The sequence below is a fragment of the Lutjanus erythropterus genome, chromosome 19 (assembly GCF_056507025.1).
Source record: "Lutjanus erythropterus isolate fLutEry1 chromosome 19, fLutEry1.hap2, whole genome shotgun sequence".
NCBI classification, from domain to species: Eukaryota; Metazoa; Chordata; class Actinopteri; order Lutjaniformes; family Lutjanidae; genus Lutjanus; species Lutjanus erythropterus.
Window position 1 is genome coordinate 28,148,042 of NC_139335.1, and position 24,308 is coordinate 28,172,349.

At 39.3% G+C, this 24,308-nt stretch overlaps 1 protein-coding gene across 1 annotated transcript in view; it reads left to right on the forward strand.

The window, feature by feature from the left end:
- The window catches only part of LOC146310028 (voltage-dependent T-type calcium channel subunit alpha-1I-like), a 151,862-nt gene that overhangs the window by 58,526 nt on the left and 69,028 nt on the right, over positions 1-24,308 (forward strand). The window contains exons 7-13 of the mRNA XM_084745182.1: positions 2,525-2,849; positions 3,435-3,820; positions 14,361-14,512; positions 16,161-16,346; positions 20,244-20,361; positions 20,494-20,649; positions 22,119-22,209. Of these exons, the coding sequence (XP_084601308.1) occupies positions 2,525-2,849; positions 3,435-3,820; positions 14,361-14,512; positions 16,161-16,346; positions 20,244-20,361; positions 20,494-20,649; positions 22,119-22,209 (1,414 nt within the window). The remainder of the gene's footprint in view (positions 1-2,524; positions 2,850-3,434; positions 3,821-14,360; positions 14,513-16,160; positions 16,347-20,243; positions 20,362-20,493; positions 20,650-22,118; positions 22,210-24,308) is intronic.

Below are 24,308 nucleotides of genomic sequence, written 5' to 3' on the forward strand. Positions count from 1 at the left end.
AGGAGGAAACAACTCACTTCAACCATAGATTGTCTATTAAATAGGGATTAAATCTTTTTAATGTACTGTCTATTGCTCCAACTTTCTATTTGTGTTCATTTTTGGACGTGCAATTGCTGCATATTGCTCTTTTAAGTTTGGATTTTCTGCGTTTTATCCCTGCATGTTTTATGGAGTGTTCCTGCTGCAAATGCTTTGGCCTTGTGCATGTATGTGTGTGTCTGTTTGTGTCTGACAGCTTTGTCCAAGGACAAAAACAGGGAAACATGTTCAGATTTGTAATGAACAGAACCGAGACTCTGTTACAAGCCGCTATGTCCATTTAGCAGTCTGGTTTTTCAGTTGTTCAGCATCAGCTTATATTGATCAGATCATTGTTCCATGACCAGCTTGGAGTGGTCCAATAAAAGCCATTTCAGCAATCCTGTAGTGATTCCCATTACCACCATTAAAGGGGTCAACCAACACATACCACACCAACTAACCCTCCAAATCATGACAAGAAGATGAAAGCTCTCTTGTAAAAAATAGATGTACTGGGTAAAGAAATATTCATGTGAAGCGTTGTGGAGCATGGGCATGAGAAAAGTGAAAAAAATAAAAGAGTCAGAGTTGGAGGGGGGGTGGGCAAGAGAGAAAGTTATGTCAAGTCAGAGTCAGGGAATAAAAGGAAGAGAGAGAGAAAGATAGCCAGACGCTGAACTGTGCTTTGGGCATGTGTTGGCTCTGTCTGTCTGCTCCAATCAGCCTCGGATTGGTAAGAAGCCAGCCCTCAGAGACCTTTAGCATGTGTGCTAACATTTCTACAGGGGGATTGGCACACATTATTAGAATCAGCAAGTGTGTGAGCTTGATGTAGAAAACAAGTCTGTGTTTAGCATTGGAAAATCACAATTCTTCACGTATTTCCTGTTTCTTAAATGAGCAACATCTGCTTTAGCCACAGGCTGCTTATTTAAATAAGACACTGAACTGGTTCTTATTGTTTTATTTAGGGTTTCTTCTCGGTTGAGTTTGTTAAATAACTCTTAACCTCCTTTCGTCTCGACAGAACAATTCATTCTTAGGGACAGATATTAACTCATGTTCCCCACAGTCATTTTCCACTGTTAGTTTTATGTTACTTAGTGTTCTGTATGTTAGTGCCCGACTGATACTGGATTTTTGGGGCTGATGCTGATTAGGGGGTGTAAATATAGACAGTGCAGGCCAGCTGGTCCCACAGGAGGAGTGGGGCGTCCAACAATGTGCGGGACGGAGGATGAGCTCTTTTGCAAGTGAAACTCAGATTAAGTAAAAGTGGTGCCATCAAGTAAAAATGGTGTCACTTGCTATAGCTATGAAAAGGTAGCCATCATGGTTTTCTTTTTTCTTTATTTTTCTTTTTTTCTGTGAAATAGTGACTAGCAATTTAGAACAAAATTATATGCTTAGTCTACATAAACTGTAAATAAACAAAGAAACAAGCTCTAAATAAACTGTAAAAACTATTAAATGAACACTTTAGTATTTTCTTTGGTATTTAGTCATTAACAGATATGGAATGATAATTGCTGGACAGTTGATGTTGTCCAATGTCAAATCTCCATTTGTCTGTTTTTATGTGATGATACAGAAACACAATATTGTGCAAATTCACACTTAAAAAGAGCGAGCTCAGAGTTCAGTTCACAGAGATTAAAATGAACTAATTCATATTCATACGTCACATTTCTTTTTTTATTGAGAAGTTCACATTCATTTCTTCTTTGTTGTTGTTAAAAATAATTCGAAATAGAACTTCCTCCTACCAGGGACACTGAAGTTGTAATGTCACAATGACATTATACTAAGTGGTGCACAATAATTCATGTTTTTGTGTTTATTTTATTTGTACATCTTAGATTAATAAACTAGCCTTCTGCAAAAATAGAAATTTTTGCTTTGAATGCAGACAACGCCTGACAACTCAAAGAATTCAAACCACATATGCAAAAAAACCTTAAGTGACATTATTAGATATGGCAGAAGTGATGTGATTACTTTAATTTAAAATACAGTGAGTTAATATGACTACTTTTTCAGTTTCACCTGCCCCCAACCACTATAACTACTGCCCCCACTGTCTGATTTCTTGTATGAAATTGTCCTGATTGTCCTGATTGGTGAAAATATATCAATTGTATTATTAATTAGTGCAAGTGTATATGTTTCTCATATTTAAACCTGACTAGTATATTTCAAGTAGTCTGTGAGTTATGAAGAAAAATGTTACAATTGCCCCGTCTCCCCTATCTTAAAATACTGAGTTAGTATCTCAAAATAATGAGGAACTTTCTGAAAATAATGACTTAGTATTGAAGTCATTTTGAAAAAAAAAAACAGTGAAAAAATATTGCTGATACAGATAGACTGATATAGCTGTGCTAGGCCAGTATAAGGCAGATAATATCTGGCTCTAATGTCTGGCTCTGTTGTGCATCTTAACTCAATTCAACATCCATACTCAGTCTAACTCTCTGTTTGTTGTTCCACATCCATCCAGATTGGTTCATTCTTCATGATCAACCTGTGCCTGGTGGTCATCGCCACCCAGTTCTCGGAGACCAAGCAGCGGGAACACCAGCTGATGCAGGAGCAGAGGGCACAGTGCCTGTCCTCCTCCACCCTGGCCAGCATGGCTGAGCCGGGAGATTGCTACGAGGAGATCTTCCAGCTGGTCTGCCACGTCCTCCGCAAGGCTAAGAGGAGATCAGCGGCTCTCTACTACACGCTGAGGGGCAAGCCCCCACCACCTGGTGGAGGCAGAGGTAACAGGCGTGGTGGAGGGAATGTGAACGGAGAGCGTCATCATTCCAGACACCCAAGATGTGAGTAGGAGGTTCACAACAAATTACATCAGAATAGTTCTTATTTATGTAACATTTGACACTTGAAATCAGTACAGGCTGCTATGTGCCTCTATTTGGCTACTAACTAAATTAGACTATAAATCTGACTGCATTTTATTGGATGTGATGCAGTATTTACTTCTGGAGGGTCATGCTTATACTTTTATGTTCAAAATACTTTCTTTTGCAATTTTTGGAACAACTGACCCATCCTAGGTTCTGCCCCTTTTTGCTCTGTGCTCCAATGACAATTGAGCAAACTTGGTACCTCTATCAACTTCATCCTTTTCCTTTAAAAGCAAAATATAGTCACATCTCAAGTTAATGTTAGGCTAACATTAAGCTAATGTTAGGAAAATGCTAGCTAACTAGCTAGCTAATTGATTAGTTAGCTATTTAGCCAGAGTTTTTGCTAACATTAACTCACTTAAGCTGTGAATATGTCACTTTTAGAGTTAGTGTTTTAACCAATTATGAATGTGCATTGCAAAAAAAATGTGAATTTCAAATTAAAGTGCATCTATTAGCTTATTTTCCTCTATTTCCGTCTCTACATCTGTCTAGCCCACTGTCCACACCAGAGCAAACAAGACAACAACCCTCAGCCGCTAGCAAACTCCATCAGCCTGACTGTCCCTCAGAATCCTGAGGACTGCCCTATATGTGCACTATCGCTGAAAGAGGGGACGAGGGCTGCCGGAGACTCCGCCAACGGGGAGGAGGATGAGGAGGATGCAGTAAAAGAGACAGGCAAGGAGGAGAACCACCTAGAGGAGAGGGGAGATGGAGAGAGGAAGAAGAAGAGGAACTGCTTTGGACATTGCAGAGACCTTTGGAATGATATGAGGAGGAAACTCTGGGGCATTGTGGAGAGCAAGTACTTCAGCAGGGGAATTATGATCGCCATTCTCATCAACACCATCAGCATGGGCATCGAGCATCATAACCAGGTAAGATCATACACGCAGTGATCTCATAAACGTTGCCACTGACCATCAAACAAACAAAAGTGCAAAAAGCACATGGGTAGTGGAGGTCAGTGGAATCTTTAGTGTGCCTGAGAATGGAGGCAGTGTGTGAGTGTTGTGAGGTGCATACAAACAAAGCAAAGGGAACTGAAGCGAAACTAAAGCTGCAACAAAACCAAACAGGTGCCTGCAGACAGACAGGGCTTTACAGACTGGGAGCACTGGGCCAAGGTGTTCCCAGTTGGCACTGAGGATCTCTTGCCCCACCCACCAGGTACCTGAAACACAGCCAGATGCGAGACAGATTGGCAGGGAAGGGCAGATGTCGTCACTTTATGTAGTGACCAGTTGTGAATCGGTTTGGCCTAACTTAGCCAGACACACACACAAAAAAGCAGCAGGCAGCCAGGTAGCTTGTGACAACAGGAGGTGTCTGTAGTGTGTCGGCGTCACATGTCAAACCCAGTACAGCAACAAACACCACACAATGACAGCAGAGTTTTCTGTAGTTAAACTTGTATTGAACAGTAGATAATAGCTATTTACTCTCTAACTACTACTGCTGCACTGTTAGAAATACTTTAATAAAAAGATTCAAGTGACTGACAAAGCCACTGTAAATCAAAATGTGATTTGTTAATTCACCTGTCATTCTTAAAGAAACACACAGGCCGTGGCTTCCTCTCCCAGTGAGTGATTCAGCTGCCTAGAGACAACACCAAAAAAATCTGATTGAATAACTTTATTTTACTGTTTTCAGGACAGTAACCCTTTCATTGTTGAAGCAATCTTGATAGGAAATGAATCTGATTAGAATTAGAAGATAATAGCCTAATAATTAAATGAAATAAATCAAATATGTATATTTAAAGAATTAAAGTTTAAATTTGAAAAGCTGATATGTTTGGTCTTCTCTGAAGGCATAGAGGGCCTCCAGGTTCCCCTCTGGCAGTGACAATATGGAATTTTAACAATCCAAACGGAACAGAGGCATTTAATTTTCAAGTACTATGAGAGAGGGGTTCTTCTATATTTTAATCTTTAATTTTCTTTATCGTTTTATCTTTTCTCACATGAGTCTTGTTTTGACTCTTACTGTCATAATTTGCTTTTGCTGATATGTGTTGCAAACTCAACACATCCTCCATGTGTTTCACATCGAAGTATCCCAACAATTCAGAGGTTATAATCTCTATCTGCAGTTTGCATTAACAGTAGGCTTTAATATGTGAACAATAAATGATAATATCCAGGAAGAAGAACAAAGGGGAATTGATGCAGTTAGAAGAAGCCTTAGCCTTCAATGCTTTCTTCCAGCAAGCCCTTCTTAGGTAGATTTAGGTGGAAAATTTGTGGTTTTCTTGTTAATTTCAAACTAAACGAGATGATGAACCCAAAATGCAGACAAAGAAGACTGATAGTAGTTCAAAGATATTTAATAAAGAAACAGAACTGGCTTAAAACTTAAGCCAGGAATGTCAAAAAGCAACAAATAAATTAAACAAAGTCAAACGAAGAATATAAAATCCAAAAAACAAATCCAGTGTCAGAAAATCAAACACAAATCTGCAGCACTGGGGACTGACTTGAAAAGGTGATGATGAACTGAGACAAAAACAGAAAAATACAAGAACTAAATACACAAGGAACTAATCAGGCACAAGTGAAACAAATGGTAATTAGACAGGGCAGGGAAAGGACAAATACAGGAAGTAGACTCATAGAAACAAGACAGGCAGAAAGAACTACAAAATAAAATAGGAAAAGCTGTACGTTGTTTTAACTTAGATAAAAAAAAGTATTAGACCCTTTATTAGACATTTATTTCACTTTCGCAGGGGGTCATGACACATTACAACACAACTTAGACAGTAAACAAACACAGTTATATACAATATATAATACTATATATATATATAATTATACACCATACACCTAAATAATGCTGTAATTTTAGACAGCATATATGCCGTATTAGACCTGACATAACTATCCTTAAACACTATCATACCACTGTTACATCCAACAGTAGGAAACAACACATATTAGTTTACAGTACTGCTCTGTTGTAATGTATCCTTATGTATCCTTTCCCTCTAATAAAGTCCAATAATAAAGGGTCTATTAAAATACTGTCATTTTAACAACATATTATTTGTTTTCTTCCTAGTTTAATACAAAATACAGCTTGTTATGCATGATCAGTGGACTGTAAAATACCAAATTATTGTGGCTATGTTCAACTGAATTCATTTGAAATCAAAATATGTCTTTAATCTTGCAAGGAAACATTGGTAGGTGACATAACTAACAAGCAAAGTTTGTGTGTGTTCATTCAAAAATTGCAATTGTGTAATTTGGTATTCAATATATCACTCAGGGCCACCAAAATCCTAGGGCCGGCCCTGCAAACACCTGTAATTTGCCAACAAAGACAGTGAATGTTTTAGAAATTGGTAAATACACTGGTCTCTGCCATCATTGTGGGAATATGGATTGCCTTAAATCCTTTGTGCTGACATTACTGTGGTGTCAATAGAGTGTGTTAGCGTAATAATTTCCCTCTCCCCTCTCACTCCCACAAATCAGTGCAGTCTCAGAAGATAAACCGCTAGCGCTGCTGATGAAGCATTGCTGCTAGGAATATCATAATAGCAGATGACACTCTGAAGGATGAGTGTGGGAGTGGAGCATCACTGCCATGCAGTTTCCTGACAGAGGTGTAAACATTTAGTCTCGCTGTAGACAAAACCGAGCTGGCTTTTAACATCGGCCAGGCTCCTCAGAGGCAGACGAGGCAGGTGTGAGAGCGGGAGAAGCCTGCCAAGAGCAGACGCGCACGCATGCATACAAACACATGTAAGCACGCACACCTGCAACACACACCCATTTGTGTCCAGCGTGTGCATACACATAAATTTTTAAATTTGTGCGCATGCACCAACAAAACACACGCAGACACATACACTCACAAGCTGTTACATAAAACAACTTTTTCCCTTCATTTGTGTCTCAACTCATGCCATTCTGTTTCATCTCTTCACTTTTTTCTCCCTCCCTTGTTAATTTCACTTCCACCTCTCTCCCCTTATTTTCTCCACCCGCACCTTCCCTTTGCACGTTCCTCCCCCCCTCTCGCTCCTTTGTTCCTTGCCTTCTTCCTTCCTTCCGTCCTTCCCGCCTTACCCCAAGTGTCTCATCTACTCTCTGACTCTCTTTTACCTCCCTCAGTTTCACCCTCCGTCTCCCGGAAGAGATGGAGACGAGTGAGAGGGGAAGAACGAGGCAGACGCCGGTTACACAGCAGTTTTCGGCTCAATTCCCTGTGTGATTCTGTGCGTGTGCGCGTGTGTCAAAGCAGGCATGTATGCAGAATCACACATAGACATTTGCATGCACACGCTCGCAGACGCTTTGTCTGTCTGTCTGTCTGTCTCTTGAGTCTTCCTCCCTTTCCACAGGCTGACAGAGAAGCAGTGATACAAGTCCGTGTTTTTGCTCTGCAGTAGAAAAGTCTTACTTCATGCAATTTTGTTCTAAAACAGGAACTCTGAAACTGATGTGCTTCTCTCAAAAAAAAAGACTAACCACAGGGCTGCCTTACTTGCACTACACCCTGCTTAAAGGAAATATTCACATCCAGCTGGTGGTTTCAAATAAAATATGCACATTGCTCCATATACTTTATAGTGAAGATTATTATTTTCATATTTGTGTGGGATTATTACTCACTAATTCATCACATGATGTTGCACTTTAGAAAAAAGATGAGATGCCTGTTTGCATTCATGTTATGTGGGTTTGTGAGAGGACACATTTGTGTGAAATTCTGTTTTTCTGCCTTTTTCCTGTCAATACAGTCTTTAGACACCAGCGTTCTTTGTTGAGACTCAGTGAAACTAACCACTGGTGTGTTAGATTTTGAGCCTGGTATGAACTGCTGGAAAAGTGCGATGCAGATTCGCAGCACACAGAGTCTGAGAGAGACAAAGCGTCATGTGGACAAGCGCAAGAAAAGGAACACGCAAATACAGACAAAAGTGTCAAAATGATTTCAACTTTCTTTCATCATTAGAGTAGAATTACTCAAGTAGAAGTACAGAAACTTTTGTAAAAAGATGGGCTCTGGGAAAAGTAGAAGTACTGATTCACAGGCTCTGAAGTGTGCTCAAAGTAAAAATGCACCCTGTGAAAGACATTTCTCACTTTTTCTCCACAGTCGAGGCTCCTTGTTTCATTTTGTTCTGTCTTTTATGTCTTTTTTGTCTTGTTACTTCTTTTCTATCTTGTTACATTGTTTTTCTCGTTATGTCTTTCATGGCATTTTCCATCTTGCAGTGTTTTTGTCCCATTGCATGTTGTTGTCCATGATATGCGCGGATGGACACACAAGGCATTGTCTTTTCTTTGTGTTCAGTCTTGATGTTGCGAAGGTGGTGCACAATTATACAAGATAAAAATAACTAATAACTCCCCTCAAATGTCTTAAAACTAAAGTAATAAGCCTGTTTTGAAAATGAAAGGAGAAGGAAGTACAAATACCTGGAAACTTTCCTTTAGCACAGTAACTAAGTGTTTGTACTTAGTTACTTCCCACCTCTGTTGATCTAGTTACTGGTTACTATTCTACAATTCTGTAATTTACACTGCAGACTGGAGTATCTGTTAGCAGTGACAAGCAGTTAGTCTGCGTTACCTATGCTCATCTTCAGCCGACCATCATTAGCCCATTAATCGGCCACTGGCAATATCTTCGCCACCCCGACTCACCTCCTCCCGTCCTCTCAGTGCTCAGCTGGGATACGTGCGCAAGCAGCAAATCTGCTACATTACGTACGCTGTACACATTCACTACGCCCTATAGCAAAATAAACTCACAAAGAGTCAAGAAATTAAATATTCGCACACTTTTTTCCTTTTTAAAGAAAAAAATACACCCGTTCACCTTCTGAATTCCAGTTTCTCTCTTTTACCAAACTAAGATGAGCTTAATTGGCTTGTTAACTCCTCAAACTCAATAAAAGTCTGTTAGTCTGTCCACTCGTCAAATTAAATCCTTAATTCACCGTGTGACAAGAGTGCAAAGATGGTAAATCTTATTTTATCTTATTATTAATAGATTATATATTTGTCCAATCGCCCAACCCTAGTATTGTATATATCAAAGATTACTATTTTCATATTTGTGTTGGATTATTCCTCACTAATTCATTACACTATGTTGCACAATAGGAAAAGACAAGCTACCTGTTTGTATTCATGTGTGTTTGTGAGTGGACATATCTGTGTGGCATTCAGGCTTGGAAGCTGTAGCTCATCCATTCACCTTCAAGGCAACATTCACACACTACTATTTATCAGACCCAGCAGTGTTGTTTCCTCTGACCTTTTATGATTAAAATGTCATCTATAGGCTTAGCAAATGAAATTAAGCTTGGCTGCTGCGAGTTGCATGTTTGGCAATTTGAGTAATTAGCATCTGAGCTAATTAACTGCCAAAAACTAGAAAAGGAAAATATTTTGCTTTTAGTTAATATAGAAAGGTGATCTAAGACTTTAATATTTGTGAAGCCCTGAATGTTTCATAACATGTTGTAAAAAAGAAAAAAAAATTATGAGCAATGCAGTGCAGTGTCCCCTTCTCCCACTGGCGTCACATGCTAGGCTACTCTCCACTTGATTCCTCCACGATGCCCTGCAAATACCCACGATGAATGATTTTATCTCCAAAAATGAAAATGTCCATCTGGAGCTGAAGGGCACAGAAAGAAATAAACTACAGGAGGAAAAAAGCAAAGCCTGATGAAGTAATGTTGGGTGATATGAGGTAGAAATGTGTCAGTGGCAGCGATTTAGCATTATTGCGTTTCCACTGTGGGAGCCCTTACTGTCACTGCTATGTATTCGTGGCAGGCTGTGTGGAAAATCAGGGCTGGATTCTCAGGTGATCTTGCAAACCTTGCTGCCTCCCAAGGTAGCACGATTTGGGCAGCAGGACCGTTTTCCATGTGAGCGACAGTTGGTGGCGGTAATGCACCTCCAAGCTGGTTTCCCAACCACAGCGTATGAAAAGAGCGGCTATACAACATTGATAAGGAGAGTGAATTTGTAAATACTGAGCAGGAGGCATCCCAGCCATTGCTGCCTAGCTAATGTTGGCTACTCAATACATTTTTCAGTAGAACAAACTTGTGTTTCTTACTATTTGCTTGTAGCTGGTTAGGTAGCATGAACACCTTGGGTATGATTGCATCTACAATTAACCAACCTGAGGCAAGGGTGTTTTTTTCATTGTTTTGTTTTTTACTGTGTAACTTCACACAATAACATAAGAGTCACAACATAGTCATAAAAATGTTGCAAATGAGGATTTTCTCATTACAAATAATGTCGTTATGAACATTCAATATGCAAATGAGGGCATAACAATGGGACTAGAAATATTTTCATGTATTTTATATGCACTCTATATTTTATTAACATCAAACTAAACTTCCCCTTCGGCCATTTTACTCTTTATTTTAGCTGATAATGAGCTAATTATGCAAATTGCTCAACACGCAACTCATAGCAACCACTTTGAATTTCATCCACTAGGCCTATAGATGGCATTTCATCATTAAAAGTTTATAGGAAACACCATTACCTGGTCCAAGAAATTTCCAGTAGACTAAAAGGATATTTGTATGAAAGGTTAAAATATGAAGTATTATTCGGGGGATGAAAAATTAGTGAACAGGTTGAGAGCAACGTGTAAGAATACAAGAATATGAGGAGAAACATGGGTAGGGAATGAGAGGTAATGGCTCAAGAAGAAGAAAAGCAAAGCGGGAGGGGAAAGCAGGGAGAGGAAGGAATGAGGGTATTTTGTCTGAGTTAAACTGTGGTGTCAAGGGCTGTGATGGTTCTGTCAATAGCAATAAATCTCATATCCCGTGTTTGTACTTATGGTCAGTGAGTGAGCTCTGGACAGAGGTCAATATTAGAGCTAACTGCTAAGCTGTAAAATGTGTTTGTGTCCATGCATCTTTATACAGTTATCCCTACACTCGCCGTTTTCTACCACAACTCATCTAGTAGTTGTACACTCTTAGGAATAAAGATGCCAACTAGAACCACAAAGGGTTTTTCTGCTTGTTGTCATAGAAAAACCCTTTTTGGTTTCTGGTGGGACCTTTTAGAGAATTTCCACTTGGAATCCCGACAGAGTTTTACCTAGAACCCAACATAAAGGGTTGTAATACCAATACCATCTGTGAAAGGTTTCGCCTTGAATACCCTGTAAGTGTTTCTACAGAGAACCTTTCTATGGCGTGATGGTTCCACCCAGAACCCTCTCTGAGTGTTCCGCATGGAACTATTACCTGGGTTTGTCCAGAGAACACTTACGAGTTCTACTGAGAACCTTTATGTATTACAAGGTTTTTGTTTGGAACACACTCAGGGATTCTGCAGAGAACCCCTTTATATTCCAAGGGTTTTATCTAGAACACATCCAGGGGGTTCTTCCGAGAACCTTTTAATATTCCAAGGATATTACCTTTTTATATTTGAAGGGTTTTATTTAGACAACACTTTGCAGAGAACCATTTTATGTTCTTAGGGTTTTATGTAGCACAAACTCAGACAGTTCTACCAAGAACCTTTTTGTATTCCATTGATTTTATCTAGAACCACCAAGTGGGTTCTACCGAAGACAAATCCTATTATATTCCAAGGGTATAATCTAGAACACACTCAGGGAATTCTACAGTTTTATGTTATGATACAAAGATGCTGTGATGAAAAAGTTCTTTAAGGATTTCAACAATCCTTGATGAACTCTTTCCTCTAAAAAGGGTTCTTTGGATGAAAAAATGTTCTTAACGGAACCTTTAGTCATAAAAAAGGGGGAATTCATGAACCCTTTCTTTCTGAAGCAAATGGCTCTGGATAGAACTTCAGCTCTTCAGGAAGAACCCTTTTGGAGTTTATTAGTTCTCTTTTTAACATGCTTCTTGACATTTGAAAGTTTTAGAGATGGTGAGTGAGTAATCATCATCTAAACCACTTTGTAGTCTGCTGATTGGTCCAGCTTCCAGCTACAGTATCAAGGTGGAGAGAGTCTCAATAGATGTTTTCCAGACTAAAACATTGTAGTTAAAATTGAGCCCATGAGATTCAGGCTGGTTTTGTGGGCTTATTTCCTTCCCTTCCATCCCTTTTATCACATTTACTCTTCCTCAACCCTAATCGAGCATTTGTCTCCCCTCCTCTCTCCTCCATCGTGTCTTCATCTATTCCTTAACAATCGCTCTGCCAGCGCTCCTCTTTTCCCCTCTCCGTCAGCCAGGTTCTTCCTCCACCGTTCTCACTCCCCTGATCGACAGGAGGATATTGATTGGGAAGAGATGGGTCTGCCTGATAATGAGACCGAGAAAGAGAAAGAAAAAGGGACGGAGAACGAGGGGGATGAAGATAGAATAGGAGAAAAAGCGGATTAGAGGAAGGGAGGGCTGAGAGTGTGTTTTTCTCTGACATGGTTTGCTAACTTTGGCAGGGCTAGCTGGCTATTTCTCTGCTGGCTTTGAAACGGAAATACACAGGGGGTATCAGAGAAAGCATCTGATCCATATCGTGCATAACACACATTCATTCACACACACACACACAAAGTATACTTGCATGAAGCGAGTCTGCTTGTGCATGCGCACATACAAATGGAAATAAACCTGAGAGTGACTGACACGTGTGTGTGTGTGTGTGTGTGTGTGTGTTTATTTCTTGTGTGTGTGGTTGGTGTATGTATGTGTTCTTGTGCCAATTCCAGATAACATGCTCCTATTCAGCCAGTGTTTGACACCATGTGCTACACAGACAATACACACCCTCCAATCATCCCCTTCTCATTTTCCTGTGTGTTATTGCTGGTGTGATGTTCACTCTGTTTCCCTTTACAATCTTGCAGCTGTGCTAAAAAACACAATTTGTTCTCCTGTTTCTCACAGTCTCTTCCCTTCCTCTCTGTCTGTCGCCTACACTCTCATTAATAAAGGTTCTAAATAGAACCAAAAAGGGTTCTTTGGCTTGTCCCCAGCAGAGAATCCTATTTGGCTAAAATGGTACCCTTTCAGAGAATTCTATCTAGAGCCCAACATAGGGTTATAACTAGAACCATCTGTGAAAGGTTTCACCTAGAACCCCCTATGAGAGGTTCCACAGAGAACTCTTCTGTGGTGTAATGGTTTCTCCCAGAACCCGCTCTGGAGGTTCTATCCAGGACCATTCCCCATTTTAAGGGATCTGACAAAAACCCAACCAGAGGATGCCACCAAGAACCTTTTTATATTCCATGGGTTCTATCAAAAACATGGTAGGGGGCTCTTCTGAGAACCTTTTATATTCCGAGGGTTTAATCAAGAACCCACTCAGGGGCATCTAACAAGAACTTTTTTATATTCTTAGGGTTTCGTCAAGAACCCGCTGAGGGTTTTCTACCAAGAACCAGTTTATATTCCATAGGTTTTTATCAAGAACGCACCCAGGGGATTATACTGAGAACTTTTTTATATTCCGCAGGTTTAATCTAGAACCCGCCCTGGGGGATCTACCAAGACCCTTTTTATATTCAGTGAGTTTTTATCAAGAAACTACCACAGGGATTCTACTGAGAACCATTTAATATCTCATGGGCTTTTATCAAGAACCCACACAAGAGATTCTATTGAGAACTTTTTTATATTGCAAGGGTTTTATCTAGAACCTACCCAGGGGGTTCTACTGAGAAACTTTTTATATCCCATTGGTTTTATCAAGAACCCACACAGAAGGTTCTGTCAGGAACCTTTTTTTATCCCAAGAGTTTTATCTATAACCCACTCAGGGGATTCAACCGAGAACCTATTTATATTCTAAGGATTTTCATCTAGAGCTCAAACAGGGGGTTCTTCTGAGAACCCATTTGTATTGTGGTACAAAAAACCTAAAGAAGTCTTTCTTTTGATGAAAAAGGTTGTCAAGGGACTCTTTAGTTACACAAAGAATCCTTGATAAACCCTAAACTTCCAAAAAAGCGTTCTTCAGAAGCACACGGTTCTGGGTAAAACCTCAGCCGTTCATAAAGCACCCTTTTGGAACCCTTATTTCTAAGAGTGTATGTAAACGAAGGTGTGTGTGTTCATTTTATTTGCCAGGTGAGAGAGAGTTCTCTTTTGAAGTGACTGGCAGTTTGAGTGACAGCCTTTTCAACACAGGCGGAGAAATGTGATGCGTACACAATTGTTGTCTTCGCAGCCGCTCCCGCATCTTTTGTTGCAGCAGCAGTGATTGCAAAGCAGTGGTTTAATATCAACTATGTTTTTATCTCTTTGTCTGTACCTGCTTCTCAGTGTCTATCGCTGCTCTGTTTTTAACTTGAAATGCTTGTAACTTGAAGACTGTTATCTTTTTCCCACCACTCTGTCTGTACTCACTTCCACAGCTTACTTGCTATTTTCATCATACGCTTCTGTTTCTGTCGCCCCCCCATCTGCCTCCACACCAGCCCGACGAGCTGACCAATGTCCTGGAGATCTGCAACATCGTCTTCACCAGCATGTTCACCCTGGAGATGATCCTAAAGCTGACTGCTTTTGGCTTCTTTGAGTACCTGAGGAACCCCTACAACATCTTTGATGGCATCATTGTCATCATCAGGTCTGCAGTCTATAAAATGATTTGCTGATTGTTAAAGGGGCAATGTGTCAAATATGGCCAGAATTTAAAATGTTCAAAAAATGAACTAATATCATCAATGCAAAAATGTGAAAAAGTAACAGTCATGATGCTATGACACAGATCTCTATGTACTGTGTTGCAATACATGGACATCTGTGTTGTCTCCAATGTTGTCTACTGAAGTTAGCATGCTAACAAGCTAGCCCTTGACTGTCCTGTCTTGTAGCACTTTGTGTCTCAGTACCCGTGGCAGTCCAGTCTCCCCGTAATTTCAGCTGGGAGATGTAGGTGAGATGGGGTAAGGTAATCTAATCAGAAAAGTTGATCATCGGAAATTAAAATCCCAATTACGATCACTTGCAATAATTTTGCCGTTTCTTATGGCGGAACAAATTGGATGGTGAAACATAACGGACATAAACGTGCATCACGTTTTCATGTTCGTAGACCTCTGATCAAATCAAATCGTAAAGTGCAAAGAGATTCCCACTCCTAATGCTAGCGGTGAGTTTGGTATTTTCACAAACTCACCTTTCACAAGGTCTTTCAGCTAATGTAGTCAAATAAATACACAAAATAAACTCACAAAATATCAAGAACAAAAATATTCTTAAATTTGTTGGCTGTAATAATCTATGAACCTTCTGATTTCAAGTTTTAACTCACCAAGAAGTCCTGGTTTGCCTTTCCACTGCTAAACAATCACCAGTAGATCCTTAATCCACCACATTCCAGTTGAAAATATTCTGACTCCACTGAGTCAGAGTCCTGGTCAGAGCCTCTCTTTAACACCCGCAGTGTTAGAATAAATACTCCACCAGTGCTCCGAGCTGCTGGTCCGGCCAGACTGGAGTCATAGTAGGGCCTCCTGCTGCACGGCTTAGAGAGCAGCAGTTAGTGGTTACTCTAATGATACACTGCCCCCTATGTGTTTGGACTTACCTTTGACAGGCGGCCATATTTCACACGTTGCTTCTTTAAGTTCCCCTGTTACTTCTTCTTCAAACTGAGTATCATGAAAGATATAAATATATATATAAATAAGATATAACAGTTAGAAAATCTGTCCCAAAACCTGAGAATTCAGAGCTTCAAAACTCTCCACTGGAAAATAATGAGAGCAGCTAATTGGATTTCAAGACATATTTTCGCCTTCAGAAAACAGGCAGATCTACTGCTCCAATCAGATTGTCCTTTTTTTTCTTTCTTTTTTTTTTTTTTGGTGTATTCCCCATGGAGCTTTGCATTTATTTTACAGGACAGATGTTTAATATAAGAGCTGTCTAGCTGCATGGGGATAAAATATGCTGCCGTATTCCTTATCACCCTATGGATTATGTATGGTCATAGACCGAGTTCCTCTATCTTGAAAAATGTGCAGTGGTGTTTTTATTTAGTGTAAAGGACCGACTTACACTCTTATCTGATCTTTTCTTATCTGGTGTTTCCCTGCATTCTGCTGACTTCGATGTATTCCTCATCCTTTCCTTTCCTCATATTCCCCTATTAAAAATATATGCATTTTAATCAAATTAATTTTTACTTAATATAATTTTGATTTCTCCACTTTTTCCAGCTCACTCACTCTATCTCTGTCTCTCTCTGTTAAACACAACTCATCCCCCAGTGTGTGTGAGATCATCGGCCAGGCAGACGGCGGTCTGTCAGTGCTGAGGACCTTCAGGCTGCTGAGGGTCATTAAGCTGGTGAGGTTCATGCCGGCGCTGAGGCGGCAGCTGGTGGTGCTGATGAAGACTATGGACAACGTGGCCACTTTCTGTATGCTGCTCATGCTCTTCATCTTCATCTTCAGGTAACAGAATAGCACAGGGGGTTGTGTATTTCTGTGGGATATGGCTCAGAGAAAAGTTTTGCAAGATGCAGAGAAGGCAAGAAAGAGGTTACATTGTGAGCATGGGCAGGCTTTTGGAGTAATGGATTACAGGTAAAGGGAGTATGATTATATTTTAAAAGTACATTTAAAAGGATATAGTGCCATGTGCAGTTGGCACACATTACAACACTGCACGAGTCTCACAACACCACTCTGGTCTCAGTGAAACCAGCTAAACTTACAGTCCATTCATTTTTATGACCTCTAATGAAAACCAATGCTTCACTGGTGGAAATTTCACCATTATTTGTCTTTAAATCTGAAAAGAGAAAGCGCGTTACAGGATAATGACAGTTCTCCCTTCAGCTGTGAAAATACTGTCATCAGCTATCACTGTTAACATTTAATTTAAAGAAACATTTACAGGTAAGAACATCTGGATGCGTCTATTGTTTTTCCAACCCAGTTTAGATGAAACTAAACTGATGAAAGATGATACTGCCCAATTCTGCATGATGAAAGCATTGGCAATATATGACAGCCAAACAAAGTGTAGTCTCCCCAGTAAACACATCAACCTCTTGGGTTGTGTCAGTCCCTCTCACCTGGCCTGCTGCTTCTCAGAGCACTCCTCCACCAGACCAGCTCTTCACTGGCACAGTGTCTTTGGGCGAGACACAGCTGATAGGCCAGGTGTTTGCAGGGAGGTTACTGCTCCACACGCACACCGAGCATGGAAAAACAATAGGCGCAGCCAGGAATAATTTTGGTCCCATTAGTGCCAAGATGGCGACCATGGGGTCCACCAAGCGGCAGCTCCTCTGAGAGCAGCCACAAAACCCCGGGCAAACTACATCTCACAACCTGTTGTATGAGCTCCACCTCTGGCTGTTTTTCAAACCAACCGCAGCAAAAACACCGCCACAACCAGAACTACACACAATACAGCCTCCACTCTTGACTGAAACTGTTAATTCACTCCAAATTAATGTTTATTAAAGTTTGCAGTTACTCATAACTCAAATTTGGTGCCAAAAGTGACCATTTTCAGCTGCCTTTAGAGCTCTAGACTCTGACTGGCTGTCGTATGCTGCGTCATGCAGGTTGGAAAAACGATAGAGTCTACCTGGACAACAATTAATAAACCTACAACGCACATAAAAAGGACAACATCCAGAACAATTATAATGCTGTATTAAGGTAATCCAAAAGTAGCAGAAAGTAATCAGGTTACATTACTTTAATATCATGATACTTGGATCAGGTTGCATTTTTTAACAGGTAATTAGAAACTGTATCAGAATACATTTTTAAAATAATCCTCCCAGTGCTCTCTGTGCATACTATATTTCCCTGTGTGTGTACAGATACTGTATGTGTGTATATGTATGCAGGACTGTGCCTGATAGTTGTTTTGCTGCAAGCCCAAACCTTTGAGTACAAAAACAAAAGCTGTGATTAAAAAAAAAAAATCAGCAGAAGACAAAATATAGTAGTGCAGACAGCCATAGCCAAAGGCCTGAACACAATTTGTACAAAATAATAGGATTAGCTTCCAATTATTGGAGCTCCATCCCATTTTTTGCCCAGAATGCCTCAGTTGTGTCAAGGCTTTCTTCTTTAACCTGCCTCCTTCTCTAGCATCACTTCTGCAATCAAAGATATGAGTACTTATACTTGTTTGTCTGTCTGTCAGCTGCATATTTGACATTCAGCTCTTACATTTCCAGTAAATTAGGCCGATAGGCCTTAGGCCAACGAACCATATCTTTTATAGCTGACAGACAGAGACTGATCTCACATTCCAACTGCTTATTAATGAACTGGATCAATTTAAAGTTGACATGTACACCACACATCAGTTATTGAATACAGCTTCATGGTATTTTTTGTAATTAGAACCATAATCCATCTGTTATATAAAAAATGTAATCTAATTGGATTACTCCAAAATCAAACACTGAATATTCCAAATGAATGAATAAATAAATAAATACATAAATACATAAATAAATAAAAACAGATCCAGCCACAAAAATTCCACAAAGTTCCACAACTATATATATTTTTTCCTTTAAACATCTCAAAATATTTTCAATAGAAATAAAATGCATTTTTTTCTTACTCTAAATGTTTATCTTCCATTTTCAAAGTAAAGAATAGGGCAAAAACAATTATCCAGAGATCCTCAGTAACAAAAACAGTATAATGTTATCAAGTCACCATTAATAAAACTGGCAACATGAGAGAAGTAACTTACTTTGATATACAGTAGAACATAATCAAAAATGATGTATCATATTTTTCAAATGTAATCTGGGTTGATACAGAGTACAGACAATTAGCAATGCTTTCCCTCTGAGCTCAATAAAAACTTAATCATTCCACCAAGTCAGCTGTAAAATGAAGTAATGGACTTGTGACTTTCAAAATTATTCTCTAAATTACGTGTAACAATTAAAGCTTTTACATTATTCCAAAATGAATATTGTGTAAAACTGTAATTTCCAGTAAACATTCAGCCTAATCTCTCCTCTTGTTAACCTCCCCCATCATACACACATTAGTCTGTTTTCCCTCCAATTCCACCTCTGTGGGTGATAACTGAATTAGCTATTTAAATAATTTATCACGATTGTTGCAAGTGCAATCATTTTTACATGATAGATATGAGTTCCACAGCAGCGTAATGCTATTAGCCGAGCCTCGCTTGTCTCTTTATGCATGCACATGTGTTTGTGACTTCATGTGTTCTGTACCTGTCAACCAGTTCTTTACCCCTGCAGCACAGCAATCAAGCGTGAGTGTGCCAAGACAGATGGCATCGGAGCTTTTAGCCAGCTAATGCTAGCCTGAGCGAGTGGCATTTGGCCTATACATCCAGCCACCGTAGCTTTTAGTGAGCTGTTAATGTACAGTACCACTCAGCTAAGGCATAAACTTTTAAAACCTCTGCATAAATTGCTCTAAAGGAAGCAGTGATGAATGATAATATGAACAGCATTGTGTGAGAAGCACAGTCCTGTGACGACAGCAAACAGATGGAAGCTTCTTTGTCCTTTTGATCGTCTTTTTGATATGACACTTCTGTTACTGTATGTATTTTGACTATGAGTACATGTACCTAACCCTAACCCTTATTTTTTATATTGTCTGCAGGTGTCATAAACACAGAACCCATGACAAGCAAACGGTCAAAAGGGCAAATCCAGTCGGTGTTGATGCTAAATATAGTCATCTGTCATCATAATTTCCTCAGTGCATGCTATGATGACCAAGAAAGCTGAGTTCTTCTGATCGTGGAACCATGCCGGCAGAGCTTACATGTACCAGGATTCATTGCGTGCAAGCATTTGAGGCCCACTCTCATGTTGACAAATGTTACCATCCTAGCTTATAACTATTACAACCCCAGCTGCAAAAACTGTGACGTTGTGTAAAAATGTAAATACAAACAGAATCCAGTGGTTTGCAAGTACTTTTCAACCTACATAAGACAAGATATTTGATGTTCAAACACGCAACACATTTCAAGAAAGTTGCGAGCGTGTTTACCACTGTGATACATCACCTCTTTTTTTCAGACTCAGTTAGCATTTGGGAACTGAGGACACTAATTGTTGAAGTTTTTCTTACCACATACAGAACTTGTCTCTGACGTCTCTGAAAAAGATGTCTAGATGGCAGCATATGTTGCTCCAAAACCTGCATGTACTTTTCAACATACCATCACAGATGCTGGCTTTTGTTAGTTAGATCTGGTAACCACATTTACCGTCAACACTGACTGGACATCCACATGAAAAGTGATGATTCTTTCCTTTAAATTCTCACACATTTAATTCTTTAAATGTACCGCTGCCTCTTGTGTTGCAGTATCCTGGGGATGCACATCTTTGGTTGTAAGTTCAGCCTGAAGACAGAGGCAGGAGACACAGTCCCTGACAGGAAGAACTTTGACTCCTTGCTATGGGCCATCGTCACCGTCTTCCAGGTATGAATACTTTCAGCACACACGCTTTGATTTCACAACCTAAGTAAAATGTGCTGTTGCGCATGTACTTATTTTTTGTACTTGTATACACATTCGTGTGTTACTCGTGTGTGTTGTGTATATTTTCTGTAGATTCTGACTCAGGAGGACTGGAACATGGTTTTGTACAATGGCATGGCGTCCACCTCCCCCTGTGCTGCTCTCTACTTCGTGGCTCTTATGACATTCGGAAACTACGTGCTCTTCAATTTGCTGGTTGCCATCTTGGTTGAAGGTTTCCAAGCTGAGGTAAGTTTCAACATCATCTAAATATTTATCATTATTATTTATACGAGTCTTCCCACATCTATTTCCTTCTTCACAAACTTGCAGCTTTTGTCTATTTTATAAAATCTTAAATTCAATATTTACGGGGTTTTAGACTTTTGGATGGACAAAACAACAAATTTGAAGACATTTATGGAGCCCACACACTGACATAATAAAATAAAAAGTTACCAGATCAAAGTAATCAAAATATAATGAAACACATTAATAAATAATAAGTAAAAGATTCAAAGTAAAAGTGTAAAAAGAACCATAAAATTTTTCATTAAGCTCTGATCAGTTGTTAAAAAATAGCAAAAACCTTAATACCTTATAAATATATTTAATTTACCACCATGCATTTGATCAAACAAATTAAATTTTGGATTTATTTAACTCACTCACTCACTTTAGTTACTGTGGGTCCCTCTGCGGACACAGTATTTACAGCATCACAGGATATGGATTTCACTGCTGCTGAAGTCTTACATAAGAGATATTTTAGAGAATGTTGCTGCCTGAGGTCCAATCAGTCGTATTTATTGTGGGTTAAAATGTGTTATAATGTTGTTGCGCAAAAAACAAACAAACAAACAAACAAACAAAAAAAAAAAAAAAAAAATAGAAATACATGGACGAGAATGTTAATGGTTTTGTAGTATTTGGAGATCCTGCCATAAATTTCAATTAATGAAGTTGAGAGCTCAATTCGATTGGTTGTGACACCCCAGTTAAATTAAATTAAATCTAATTTAATTGAATTGAATTTGATTAACATTGTGTATTACCCAAGTGCCTTTGGTGCGTATTCTTTTATATTATAATTGTTTTACTATTTACATATTAATGTAGTCATTTTACTTATTTTTTAAAATTTTGCCATTTATTTATTTTTTTTTTTAGTTTAGTTTTCTTATCACATCTTATATTATTATTATTATTATTGCCAAACTGAAAAAAAAATTCAATATACTGTAAGTCATAAAACAGAAAAACATGGATATGACTGAGAAAATAGTATCTTTGTTCTTATTTAGAAAGAAAACTTGCTCAATTTCCTCGACAACAGTAATAAATGAGGAATTTGCTGGAGTTTAAAACTTTATATTGAACCTCACTACTTTGACCTCTGTCAGAGTTAGAACTAAACTTCACACATTTGTGTTTTAGAGGTAGAATCGAGGAGGGAAAGTATCTCAGGTGGGCTGTGGAGAAAATTGCTCCTCACAGTAGACAGTCTGTTGAAAAGGAGAGGACAAATGGTTGGTGGTTCTTGGTTAAATTAGCTTGTGATTGATCTTTATTTTTAAATCTTTCAATCTTTCTCCCACTTTTCTGCATCTTACTCTTTCTTACTTCATCTTTTCTCATGTCTCCTCTTCCTTCTCCATTTTCCCCTGCATCTCGCTTTCTCTATCACACATTCTTTTTCTCACTTTTTCTCGATACAGGGTGACGCAAACCGCTCCTACTCAGACGATGACAGGTCTTCCTGTAATTTTGAGGAGAATGATAAGCAGAAAGACTCTCTGCATCTCTCAGGTATGAAGTGCCTCTGGGGGCTTTTTTTTTGTTTAGTAAACACTGATTGTCTTCTCACCTCTGAAATTATATGACCATGTCACCTAAATGTAGATTACTGCACGAAAACTATTGATTTTTCCCTCTCAAACAAAACTGAAACTAACCACACTTCTGTAAAAATGATGTTATCAGAGATATGTGCCTTTGTGCCTTTCCTTCAGAAGCCCTTATTTCTCGGATTTTAACCAGAGTGAGAGAAGGAGGTCTATTTGTGATCCCAGTAGCCCTGTGTTGGCTCGGGAAGCACTGGCTAGGTGAACTTCTAATATATCTATATCTAATATAGACATACAAAAAAACAATACAATGACACATTATACAACAACACATAACAGAAAAGGGGGTGTACAGCACTGTGCCTTATAATTCATTAACTGAATTCATTATCTTAAGGGGTACATGACATGTATATGGACAACCAGAAAGTCAGAAACTCTTCACAAAGGACTGCTCAGTGTCTCAGTCTAACCTGCACCATGCTGAAATGCATTTCCAAATTTGGTCCCAGTTCAGAAAGCTCTCTTTTAACTCATTCTTTTAGCAACCCAAAGGCTAGGCCTGCTATTTTCCTGTCCTCTTTTGACTTCACCTGCTCACCATACATCCTGACAAGCGAGCCTAAGATTTATATTCATTATTACCAAGATCGAATGAAACACTTCTGTGCAAAAGGACTTGACTGCAGGGCAGTGCCATGATACACAAAGACAAAGTTCCCAGTTGTCCACAACCATGCCAGCAGAGATCTGAGGAGCTTGGGTATATATATATAATTTTTTTTTTATTCTGGAGGGTGTGATGTAAGCTCTGTGGAGGATCTTTAATTGTCTTCAGAAGTAAGTGAAACCCCCAACTCTTGTTCCCGCTGGGACTCAGTCTGGGTTCTGGGACTCAGGGAGGAGTGGATCAGCATCCTGTACAAACCTGACACAGTACATCTATTCAGTGCTGCAGACATGATCTGTTTCATAATTATTACACAAATATTCTTTGGGGAGTTTTGAGAAAGTTGATTTTAACTGTGCATATTGTCAAAACGCATTTGCATTCAAGTCCTATATCCTTCTAAGATCCTCAAAAGACAACATCTCCATATTATGTATGATTTTGAAATTGTAATATTGTGCTGCTGCCATACTAAGGGGAGATTTTTCAACTTCTGTGTGGCCCATCGTGGCCTCCACCGCTATGCCTGCTGTCTCAGGTGCCGGTGGAAATATTCTATCCCCAGCCAGAGCCAGCTGGCTCTGTGGGTTTTGCCTGTGAGTGGTTCAACCTGAATACAATGGGACTTCCTCACAGTGTTATTGACACTATTCACTGCACCAGAGACTCTTTAACTAGGACATTATATTCAAGGATTCAAAGACATTTATTATCATTATACAACACATGGTTGCACAGTGAAATAGGAATTGTAGTTCCTTCATTATACATACAAAATACAGGACAGATATGTAATTTGATTCAGAATTGAATAGGGTGAAAATATAAAACAAACATCCATTTTATTCTCCTGGCTGGATATTAGTTCCAGCTGTAGCACGCCTCTCATCCCCATTCCTCCACTCCTCCTGGGTTGGTTACCCGCAGCGCTGCATCCAGCTGATCTGCCAGCATGTTCGAAAGATGCCAACTGCATTTTTTGATCGTCTCAACGTCCGCTGCTCTTCAATCTAAACCCCACATCTTCATTTATCAATGCCTACAAGTGTGTCTCTGTCATAGGTGCCGTGAGTTTCGGCGAGGAAGCTGAAAAAATTACAGATTAAAGGAGAAAAATAGCAAAGTTTGAAGGAGCTACTGTCTGCTGCATGCTTGTAGAAGGAGTAGATGTTTATAACGGTTAAAATGAGCAAGAGTATAAAGGAGTTTGGCAGGGAGTGAGACAGACGGTCACTTAACTCATCGTCCAGAGTGTGTATTTTCAGAGCAGTGGGCTCTTGTTTTCAGGATAATGGGCTTAGCCTTACATTGAGAGACAATCGACAGTTGTAAACAGCTGATCAACTTACATCGGAGCTGTTTTTGTCAGTCTACGATGTTGTGCACGTCTT